Raw genomic sequence first — 12,519 nt, forward strand, 5'->3', positions numbered from 1 at the left:
TAATTGCTTATTTGTTTTCATTACCCCATAGTACATACAAAAAGGCACTGTATTCTGTACAAAACAATTCAGATAACACCTACTTAATGAATGCCTAGTAAATTCAAGTGCATGCTATAAAATTCCTGCTGTACCTCTTACTTTCCTATACACTTAAGCCCTGCTGCAAATGGTAATATTAGAACACTAAGAATTCTGCTAGAGACAGTAAAAAATTCAGCTACAAAATAGAAAAAGGCTGCACAGTCAAAAGAGATTAAGGTTCTACGATGTGAATATGATCAGCCAAGAATGCCTCAAGATCATCATCACCTGAAATTCGATCACTTACTGGGAAATCCCCGAGTGTTGCCATCATTCTTCTTCTCACCTTGTATAAACTCATCTCTGTGTATATTAGTAGCAGATAACCCTTCCCTTGCAGCCATATTCACCGGTCCCTTGGACTGTTCACCAGCTTTGATCTTGACTCCTGAGCTTGAACAAAGATCACTACCACTTTGAACCAGCGGATTCCGTTCATCCTGCTTGTAAGAATCACTTATTTTTACACCATCTTGAAAAGCTCTTGCGAGGAAATTGTTAGAAGAAGCACTTCCGCCTCCCAGATGAAAATTAACTTTACCGGTAGAAGGCAAAGTATCATCTGAAGGAATAGACTTTCTTGATGTATTCTTTTCTGATGCCTTCCCTGCAGAAATATGGCGTATGTCATTTGCCATTTGTTCCTGTGATTGCTTCAGATTAATTAATTCTTCCTTCAGCCTTGAAATGTGACTTGCGTAGTGATCCAAGTGTCCCTGTGATTGCTTCTTCAGCTTATCTAATTCTGCATCCAGCCTTCTAATGTGACTTTTGCAGCCATCAATTTGTCTCTGTGATTGCTTCAGATCATTTAACCCTGCCGCCAGCGAACTAATGCCAATTACGCAAGACATCAATAATTCAGATTGCAGGGGGTTATTAGATTGATTAAGACTCCCAGACTGGTCATGTATCTCTGCCTGCACATGCCAAATACAAGAATGTAAAACAGGAGACCTTTTATAATGGTGCATTGCATAAGCAAAATTGGACAGGATCAAATCTAAATATCTAACGAAAAACTTCTAACGGCTATGAAGAATATAAGATAGTAAATCTAGGGTATGGACATGAATTTTGGGAGTGGTCTTACAATGGTGCATTGCATACAAGATACTACATAAGCTCTTTAAGAAATGCATCTTTACTATAGCATATATAGATCAGTATTATATTTTTTTCATCGGCATTTCTCCTTGGTACCAACCTACTTAAACAAAATATGACTTGTCAATAATCGAAATCAGACCTGTTTTCTTATCAGATCATAATACAGTTGATTATTCCAAATGGATGGGTCTACATATCCTCCTTGAGATGACCAAAATGAAGTAGGTGGGAATTTTGTCACTGGTTGTGGTGCACTTTGCTGCAGTTCATAACTTGAAGCAAGGGGATTCCATTGTACGGCTGCACATATAACCAATACCAATTCATGATGCATATGCATAACATTTTCATAAGCATATAGGTATACATATGTCAAGTTCAACATATTTGAAGATAAAGTGCAATAGTACAGACCAATTGTTAAAAAGATCCCAAGTACAAAAACGTAAATACAACTCGTTTGAAAAAATATATGAACTTTTTTTGCTACCAACATAGGATGTTAGTCCTACCTTTTCAAGAATGGACTTGCAACTTCAATTTGATTTTTTTTTTAAAATTTGCGAAAAGCCTTACAGAAAGCTGTTACAGCCTTTTGCTGTAACATGAAAAGCCTTACAATTCGTTGTTACAGCCTTTGTTGTAATGCGAAACATGCACTGATATAAGTGTAATGTAATCAATTTAAAGAAAAATCCAATGTACTAGGCACTTGTAGTCTGATGAAGATATTAGACAATCAGCAGAACATGAGTAACAAAGTGCTCATCCAACATGAACAAGAGAGGTTCTCAAGCATACCTGAATGAGGATTTGCAGATCCCAGCTGACTGCCAATACCAGGAATCATATGATCAGATTGCTGAAGCCTCTGTTGTTGCTGTGTACTTGTTTCTGGTTGATTTGGTTGAATGTCACGAGGAAACAACTGAAGTACAGATCTAAGATGTTCATCAGATTGGTTATTAGGCAGCAGATTTCTTTGAGGTTGCATATTAGGCCCAAGACGTTCACCAGTTCGGCTATTAAACAGCTGATTACTTGGATGTTGCAGATGAGAGTCAAGATATTCATCAGTTTGGCTAATAGCCTGCAGTTTTCTTCGGGGTTGCACATCAGGCCCAAGATGTTCACCAGATTGGCTATTTAACTGCAGATTACTTAGAGGTTGCAGATAAGACCCAGGACGTTCACCAGATTTGCTATTTAACTGCAGATTATTTAGAGGCTGCAGATATGACCCAGGACGTTCACCAGTTTGGCTATTAGGCTGTGGATTGGTTGGATGTTGCTGAGAAGGATAAAACTGAAATACCCAAACAATAAACAGCCTTTAAAAACTGCTAAACATGTCAAGGAAACCAAAACCACAAATCCAATAAAAAAAACCTGCATACTAACAACAACAGCAACACAAAATATAAGTCCCAAAATGATTTGAGGTCGACTAACATGAATTGTTGTAAGGTAACGTTGCCAAATAAAACAAGGAGACAAATATGCCACCTTAATTTGTTATGCAATATGCTAAAGTTGAATGAACCAATTCAACAAATTAATAAACACCCATTTACTTCGTTCTTATAATCCGCCATTGATAAATCATTCTAAAGGTTTATCAATTGAACAAGGAAGGAACATCAATTTCATATTAAAAAGTGATATTTAAAGAACATCACCAAGATTCTGATATTATCATATTAAGCAAGAATCCATACATGCAAACAAGCAAAAATTCTAATTTACCAAAAAAAAAAAAAAAAAAAAAAAAAACAAAACAAAACAAAAATTCTTCATTTCTACAATATGCCAAGTTAAATGATCAGGATAATTAAACACCCATTAACTTCTTTCCCAAAATCCGCCATTGATAAATCATTCTAAAGGTTTTATCAATTGAACATCACCAAGATTCTGATACTAAGCAGAGAATCCAAACATGATTGAAAACAAGCAGTATTCTACACGACTACACATATGCCAAGCCAAATGAACCGGATAATTAAACACCCATTAATTTCTTTCTCTTAAATAGCCATTAATCAGTCATTTCGAAGGTATAATTAACACATATAATAAAAAATGCAGAATTTAATTGAAAGATATTATCAAAGAACAACACCAAAATTCTACTAATAAGATTTAAGGAAAGAAAATAAGATCATAATAGAAAAAATTAAAAAAACCCAGTTAAAGAAAATCATACAAAAGGGACGGTTCCAGATTCTTGACTAAGTTGGCGGTCTTCCATTGCAATTCAGAAGCTTCAAAGAATTATGAAAGTTTTTGAGTTGTGTTTAATGTTATTTTTGAGAGCAATATAATGTGAAGATGTGAGTTGTGTTTTGTGTACGGGTTATACTTATACTATACAAAATTGCACACTCGCTCGCGCTCTTTTTTCCTTACATGGGAATATTGGATTATGCTACTCGATAGTCCCTATGTAAGAAGGTCACCCTTTTACACGAAAGCATTAAGGGGGCGTTTGATTCGCAAATTGATATGAGGTTGGAATTAGAAATGAAATCATAATGGTATGGGTTTGGAACTTGATTCTTAATACCATATGTTTGGTATGATTGTGGAATGCAATTTCTTTCTTTTATTTAAGGTTGGCCTAGTGATTGGAGGCTCTACTTCGGTACTACTTCCATTCTTGTAAGAGGAGCTCGATTCTAACCCTAAGTAAGTGGGATCCTTAATTTTTCCCTACTTACAAGGGAATTCTCTTTACCTAAAAGAAAAATATACGAAGTATATATCAAGGTTAAGGGTTTAATCCCCATTAAAAACACTTTGTTATCTTAAAAGAAAAAGTTTATCAAGATAGAGGGTTCAATCCCCATTAAATACACTTTAAGGGAGAGGATTCCAAAGTGTCTGACCCACAAATATCGAACCAAAACAACCGTGAGGGTTGAGGTACATTCAAGGTAGGTTACATGAATATGTCACTTGTGTGATATCTATGTAGTATGTTATGCGTTGTTTGAAAAGCAGTCAACTTACTAAATTGAAATTATTTTTATTAAATTGAAATTATTTTAAAGAATATTATTTTTGTAACGATATTTGATAAATGTTTTTACTTTCATTTTGATCGCCTATCCCAAATTTTCTTTTTTTTTTTTTTTTTTTTTTTTTTTTTCACTCACAAGTTACTTTTCTTTTTCAAAACAACCTAGTGAGTAATGCTGATATTCCATATACTAATAGAGGCACCAATTTCTCAACTTTAAACTACTTACCACTCCAAAATTCCACCCTTAAATTTTTACACTTTCTTATTAAATTTTTTTTTGCAAAGATTTTGTTTTCTTTCCAAAGTTGTATGTCAAATTTGCTTGTGAGCTGATTATTTATAATATGCGCTTGTCTCATTATCTGAAAACATGATTATAGTTTACATATTTAACACTAGACTAGAATTCCAATGTCCAACAATTAACATCCTACTATGTTAGTCATGCAAATAATGCATAAATCGCTTATCTGAACTACAATGTGAAGGGAGAATCAAGAATGGCAACATTTATGCACAGGCGCAAGTCATTGATAGCAACAAAAAAGCAGGAACAAATGAACAATCAAATAGACGTTTACATACATGCTTATTTGTTTCCAATTTGCCCGTATTACATACAAAAGGCACTGTATTTTGTACAAAAAAAATCAGATAACACCTACTTAATGGCTGCATAGTAAATTCAAGTGCATGCTAAAATATTCCTGTACCTTTTATACTATCCTATACGCTTAACCCCTGCTTCAAATGGTAGCATTAGAACACTACGAATTCTGCTAGAGACAGTAACACATTCAGCTACAAAATAGAAAAAAAAGGCTGCATAGTCAAAAGAGATGAAGGTTCTAAGAAGTGAACATGATCAGCCGAGAATGCCTCAAGACTATCATCATCTGAAATTCGATAACTAACTGGGAAGTCCCCGAGTGTTGCCATCTTTGGAAGAATAAGCATTCTCCTTCTCACTTTGGATTATTCTGCCTAATATGCTGTATGTCATCAGCCATTTGTCCCTGTGAATACTTCAGATTACTCAATTCTGCCTTCAGCATTGCTATGTCACTTTTGCATTCATATATTTGTCTCTGTGATTGCTCCAGATTATCCAACTCTGCCTTCAGCATTCTAATGTCACTTTTGCAGTCATATATTTGTCCCTGTGATTGCTCCTTTAGATTATTTAATTCTGCCTCCAGCCTTCTAATGTGAAGGTCGTAGTTATCCACTGGTCTCTGTAACTGTTTCAGATTACTTAATTCTACCTCCAGCAGTCTGATCCGAATTATGTGAGAATTCAATTGAGATTGCAAGCGGACATTCGATACATAAAGATTCGATACGTGGCAATCCATCTCTCCCTGCACATGCCAAACACAAGAATGTAACACAATAGGATTACTCAGGAAACCTTTTATAATGTGCATTGCTTATACAAAATAGGACAGGATCAAATCTTAAAGAAATGTAAAGCTCCTAAGACTAGTAAGAGTATATCTAGTAAATCAAGGGTATGGATATGAATTCACGATTGGTCCTACAATTGTGCATTGCATAAAAGATACTATATAAGCCCTTTAATAAATGCATCCTTACTAGCATAAATCAGTATTTTATTATTTTCATCATTACTACTCCTTCCCTCCTTGGTGCCAAACTACTTAAACAAAATTTGACTTGCAAATAATCAGAATCAGACCTCTCTTCTTATCAGATCATAACAAAGCTGTTGAATATTATTCCAGATATTTGGGTTTACTCCTTGAGATTGAAATGAAGCAGGTGAGAAGTTTGTCATTGGTTGTTGTACACTTTGCTGCAGCTCAGGATATCTTGAAGAAAGGGGAGTCCATTGTGCGACTGCACATATACCCAATAACAGTTCATGACACATATGCATAATATTTTCATAAACAATTAGGTATACAAATGTCAAATTCAACATATTAATTGAAGTAACGCAAAAACTTCAATGATATAAGGGTAATGTAATTAATAAAAGAAAAATCCAATCTACTAGGCACTTATAGTCTAGGGAAGATATTAGACAATCAACAGAATATGACTAGCAAAGTGATTATCTAACACGAGCAAGAGAGATTCTCAAGCATACCTGAATAAGGATGTGAAGATCCCAACTGATTGCTAGTACTGGGAATCGTATGACCATATTGCGGAAGCCTTTGCCATTGATGTGAACTTGTTCCTGGTTGATTTTGGGGAGTGAAATGGGACCCTTGATGTTGAACAGTTTGAATATTAGACTGCAGATTTCCTTGAGGTTGCTGATTATACCCATGATGCTGAACAGTTTGGTAAGACTGCGGACTTCTTTGAGGTTGTTGATTATACCCTTGATGTCGAACAGTTTGGCTAGACTGCAGATTTCTTAGAGGTTGCATATCATACCCTTGATGTTCAACACTATGGTTATAAGGCAGCAGATTTCTTTGAGGTTGCATATTATTGTAATTATATGCATGATGCTCACCAGTTTGGCTATTCAACTGCAGATTTGTTACAGGTTGCACATTAGAACCAAGATGTTCACCAGTTTGGCTATTCAACTGCAGATTTCTTAGAGATTGCACATTAGAACCAAGATGTTCACCAGTTTGGCTATTTAACAGCAGATTTCTTACAGATTGCACATTAGAATCGAGATGTTCACCAGTTTGGCTATTCAACAGCAGATTTCTTACAGATTGCACATTAGAATCGAGATGTTCACCAGTTTGGCTATTCAACTGCAGATTTCTTACAGATTGCACATTAGAATCAAGATGTTCACCAGTTTGGCTATTCAACTGCAGATTTCTTACAGATTGCACATTAGAATCAAGATGTTCACCAGTTTGGCTAGTAAGCTGTTGATTATTTCTTGCACTTTCCAGAAGATCCAAAACTTGTTCACCAAGAGATGGTTGATCAAACTGAAACACCTAAAAATTAACCAGCCTTAAAAATCTGCTATACATTTCCAGATAACCAATAACTATAAATCCAATCAAAAAAGCCTGCATACTAACAACAACAATAACAAAATCTTGAGTCCCAAAAATGATTCGGGATCGACTAACAAGAATTGTTGTAAGAAAACATTGCAAATAAAAAAAAAAAAAAAATGAGACAAACCAACAAATTAATAAACACCCATTTATTTCATTCTTATAATCCACCATTGATAAATCATTCAAAAGATTTGTCAATTGAACAGGGAGGGCACGACAATTTCATATTAACAAAAGATAATCAAAGAACACCACCAAAATTCAATCAAAACATAGAACAAGCAAACATTCACATTTTTTTACAAAATGCCAAGTTGAATGAACCAAAAATTAAATACCCATTAACTTCTTTCTCTTAATTAGTCATTAATAACACATTTTGAAGCTATAATTAACACTGAAAATCGAAAATGCAGATTTTGATTGAGAGATATTATCAAAGAACAACACCAAAATTCTACTACTAAGTTTAAGCAAAACAAAATTAGATTATAAAATAAAAAAAACCCAGTTAAAGAAATCATACAGAAGAGCTGGGTAGAGATTGTTGACTATCTTGCTGGTTAGCCATTGCAATTCAGAATCTTCGAAGAAATTGGAAAACAGAGGTTTGAATGTGTCTGTTTAGTAGGAACGAGAGAGAAGTGTACTCTTTCTATTTTTCTGGGAGTGGTGTAAATGTGTAATAAGAAGTCGTGACTTATGTACGGGGTGTACTACAGGACTAGCTACTAGGCACACTCGCTCGCGCTCTTTTTAATTTGTCTTACATGGGATTATTATGCTAATGGGTGTGTAAGACCTAAAAGATCGCCCTTCAATTAGGTTACACGGATACGTCACAAATATCATACGGGTATCGGGGTATGTGATATCAAAGTGGTATGTTATGAGTTGTTTGACTTCTATATGATGAGTAAAACGGTAAAAGTATTACTAGTAAAATTTTGATTCATTATTTAAAATATAAAGAATATATGTACTTGTTTTACGATATTTTAACTGATATTGGTAGGATATACTTATAATCTAATTTTAGACCGTCAATGGCATTATCCATCAATTTACTACGTTGGTATTGATTGAGCAATGAGCATACTAAAAAATTTGTAAACTTAGAGCCTATTCACATTTACTTAATTGAGCTGAACAGAACTGATTGGAGTTGAACTGAATTGAACTAAATTGAGCTTAAATGAATATTTTATGAGAGGAGAAAATTAGGAGCTAAACTGAACTGAACTAATTGGAGTTGAACTGAACTAAACTGAATTGAACTGAAATTAAACTGAAGTGAACAGACCCTTAATTCATTATAATCATAGTTGCCTACCATTTGGATTATGATTTAAAATTCTTACTCGCTCCATCATCTTTCGATAGCCAATCATATCTACTTAGTAATTATATCACCATACCATAGCGTATCTAATTAGTAATCTATTTTACACCTCACACCAAACATATTTTTTTTAAAAAAATTATTCAACATAAATGAATATGTATCAACCTGCATTTGGTCATCATAATAAAAATTTGTTATTAATATTAAAAATTGACTACTTTTTTTTTATAACACTCTATGCTTAAATGAAAAATGTATTATAATCGTTATTTTTTCTTTTATTTCACGAGATGTTAATTTAATTTAGATTTTGCTAACAAGCCTCAAAGCATCAGACAACTAATTAGCATTATAACTTAGGATAGTACGAGTATTAATTTTAAAATGTATGTCATATATATCAGACTCAGTGATATCACGCGTTGTTAAAATCATTTTACCGTAATATTTCCACTTTTTGAGTGCGCGTGTTAGCTTTTGTCATTTGATTTACACGGAGTATTATGTGAGGGTTGACACTTGACACACTATGCGTTATTTCGGACAAAATTAGTGGACAAAACCCTTTGATAAACTCCAAACCTTTCTCCTTTGAAGCTCTTTCATTAGTTGCGCCCTCTCTCTCTTCTCCATTGAAACGCATATTCTGATATCTCCACAGTAGCGGATCCAACGGGGGTTCAGGGGTTCAACTGAACCCCGTTAGATCCTGAAAAAAAAAATAGGAAAGTTATTAAAAAAAAAAACAGAAAAACTATATATAAAGTATTTGAAACAAAGATATATACCATACTAGTTTTGTGCCCGTGCGATGCCCGGGTTGTTTATTGAATTTTAAGATATATTTTTAATCTATATGTCAAATTTTAAAACATATCATTATACAAAATTAGTTAGGAATTGATGTGTTTTTGTGACGATTTAAACTTGTAGACATGTAATGACTAATAATAATAATATTGGTGAAAAACATTTCTTTGCCCATAACCTGAAATAATGACCCTCTCTGAAATGACTCGTGACCCGACCTAATTGACATGTCTGCACAAAGTAATAAAATTATATTAGATTGTGAAGTATATTATTTTAATTTATTAGAATATATTATAAACAATGGATGTGGTACATTTTAAACTAATTTCTTCGCTCCAAAAAAATATTATGATACAAAAAATAAATTTATACGATAATTTATGAGAGTTATAATCTAATTATTTTTTGAATAAAATTATAATTTAATTTGTACATATGAAATATTGGTATTTTATCAAAAATAAAACTCTAAATTAACAATTTTATAATAAAATTCTATCAAAATTTGATTGAAAATAAAATTCTAAACTAACTTTTTTATCCTACAAATTGAATTCTATATAACTCTATCCTACGTGGCACGACACTTGGTGAAAAGTTGGAACCCCAAATGTCGTTGCCTCATCGTCTGGCTAAAAGTTTAGCTTTATATATTAGTTACTCCCTCCATTTTTAAATACTTGCTCCATTTCTCTTGGGCACCAATGTCGATGCTAATCTTTTATCAATAATATCTTTAATTATCAATAAGTATAAATTGTAACAATTGATAATTAATAATCTATTCACTGAGACAATTTCAACAAGTACCCACAAAAGTATATTTTTTCTTATGTATAAATCACAAACATTAGTCAAAGTAGGATAAATGAATAGTGTAAAAAATAGAAATGGAGCAAGTATTAAAAAAACGGAAGGAGTATATGATAAGTTGCGGAGCTCAGTTGGATAAGTAAGTGTAATTTTGGACAACAAATCCCGGGTTCAACTCTCCCTGGACGCAATTAAAAAGCTCAAACCCTAACTTTCTTTCTCTATCTCTTGCTCTTCTCACTACTCTAGCTGCCGCACCCAGTCTACTCACCGACGAGGGCGACAATCCTGGTGGTTCTGTGGTTGTGACTGACGGCCAACGACCTGTTGCCAGCCTGCGAGGTAAGTTTCTATCGCTGTTTTTTTTTTTCAATTTTTTAAATAGTTAGTTTAATTTGTTTTGTAATTGGTTTATTTGTACTTGTTTATAATTATAAATTGTACTATTGTAGAATGTAGATTGTTAGTTTGTTTTCTATTAAGTATTTAAGTGTTAATTTATTTTTTTCAATTTGTTTTTGAGTTTTTCAATTTCTTAATTGTTATTTTGTTGATTGAATGATTGTTAATTATTTTGTAACTTCTGTTCATTTGTTGTATTGTTAGACATGTTAGTTTGTTACTGTTAAATGAATTATGAAAAATGGACAATAGATGTAGTACTAATTTTTTTTTTTAATTATTGTAGTGTACTAGTGTGTGACCATGAATGGCATGAAAAGTTTGGAGCATTTTTGGAAGGAAAAATTGCCCGCAATAATCTCACCTTTGGGCCGTCCGCTAATAATAATCCGACCTTTGGATTATTTTTAAATAATCCCACCTTTACCCCCTAATTTTTTTAATGGTCCCATTTTACCTGGAACCGGTTGTGTAGGTTTTTTTTTTTTAAAAAAAAAAGTTTAATTAACACGTGTAGCTACTTGATTGGTCAAAATTTTTTTAAAAAAACTTGTAAAAAAAAAAAAAAAACACCACCAGCACCACCCAAGCCACCACCATCCCACCACCACCCAAAGCAAAACTCTGGAACAACCATCCCTCCCAGACCTGAAACCACCGCCACGGAGATCGCGCTGACCGGAATTTCACCCAGCCAACCCAACCCCAAAACCCCATTAACTCAACCAATTCGAAAATCCACCAAATTAAATCCACCAAACTAAATCCCTGAAAATGGGTTGAATGGGGTAGGGGAGTTCAATAGAGCCGGAATCGGGGGACGATAGAGGTCAGGGAAGCCGAAATTGGGGGACGGGGGAGGTTAGCGACGCCGGAATTAGGGTGGGGGAGGACATCGAGCAGATAGAGGCCGAATTCGTGGTGGTGCGTTTGCGGCATGGGTACTGGGGTGGGGTCGGCCGGGAATTGGAAGGGAGAGGGAGGGGTTGGTCGTAAACGGGTAGGGGAAGGGAGTGGCTGGTCGGAAACGGCGAGGGAGAGGGATGGGGTGGTCGGAATCGGGGAAGGAGAGGGAGGGGGTGGTTGGAAACGGGGAGGGAGAAGGAGGGGCTGGTCGGAATCGGGGAGGGGAAGGGAGATGGTGGCCGGAATTGGGGAGGGGAGGTGGGGCTGCCGGAATCTGGTTTCAGTTTTTTTTTTTATATATTATTATTAATTTTAATTTTATTTTTATTTTTTTGACCAATCATAGACTGACATGTGTCTGGTAACTTGTAATAACAAGTTATGTGACCGGTTAGGACTATTTAAAGCGGAAGAGGTATAAAGGTGGGATTATTTAAAAATAATCCAAAGGCGGATTATTATTAGCTGACGGCCCAAAGGAGGGATTATTGCGGGCAATTTTTCCTTTTTGGAATATTATTGAAATTTGGACTTATTTTGTTGTGTACTTGTGTAGTTGTGTATTGGTATGTATTTGAACACTTTATTTTATACTTAGCTTGAATACCCGATTAATATCCAAGTATTTAGAAATCGGGTGTTTGATAAAGTTCAAACCCCCTAAGTTCAATTCCTGGATCCGCCACTGTATCTCCATTGTAGAAGCTTATGAGCTTTCCCTCCTCCAATGAAGCAGCTTCTGAGGTAAGATATAGTTGTTAATATTTGTAAATCACCGAATATCAATTTTACAATTTAGGGTTTATATTTAATTTTATTGTCAATCTATTCAATTTAGGGTTCTTCTTAGGCGGATCATTGAAATCTTAGTATTACTTACTGAAACGATTAAAATGATCGACTTTGTTTCTATTATGTTGCTATTATTATTCTTAAGTGTAAGGAATTTATTTTTTGGAGCCTAATTTGATGATTGAGCAAAATGTGATTGCTAATGTATTGCAAGCTGT

General features: G+C 34.4%; 1 protein-coding gene across 1 annotated transcript; it reads right to left on the minus strand.

Annotated features, from left to right (window-relative positions):
- Positions 1–123: 123 nt before the first annotated feature.
- On the minus strand, positions 124–5,158 carry LOC145637097 (uncharacterized). Its single transcript, XM_081688609.1, has 5 exons — positions 5,081–5,158; positions 2,584–2,700; positions 1,996–2,500; positions 1,334–1,494; positions 124–1,004 (listed from the first exon to the last, which is right to left on the minus strand). The coding sequence occupies exons 1-5, from the start codon at positions 5,156–5,158 to the stop codon at positions 324–326; spliced, it is 1,542 nt and encodes a 513-aa protein (XP_081544735.1). The 3' UTR covers positions 124–323.
- Positions 5,159–12,519: the final 7,361 nt, after the last annotated feature.

This window comes from Chenopodium album, chromosome 1 (genome assembly GCF_948465745.1).
Source record: "Chenopodium album chromosome 1, dcCheAlbu1.1, whole genome shotgun sequence".
Taxonomy (NCBI): Eukaryota; Viridiplantae; Streptophyta; class Magnoliopsida; order Caryophyllales; family Amaranthaceae; genus Chenopodium; species Chenopodium album.

What these genes read in the sequence shown, in the direction of transcription:
- LOC145637097 (XM_081688609.1), bottom strand. Translation starts at nt 5,158, where the DNA reads ATGGCAACACTCGGGGACTTCCCAGTTAGTTATCGAATTTCAGATGAT. An exon ending in CTGTTGTTGTTAGTATGCAG is followed by an intron (nt 2,501 to 2,583) that starts GTTTTTTTTATT and finishes TGGGTATTTCAG; the next exon opens with TTTTATCCTTCTCAGCAACA. An exon ending in ATGATCTGATAAGAAAACAG is followed by an intron (nt 1,005 to 1,333) that starts GTCTGATTTCGA and finishes TGGCATGTGCAG; the next exon opens with GCAGAGATACATGACCAGTC.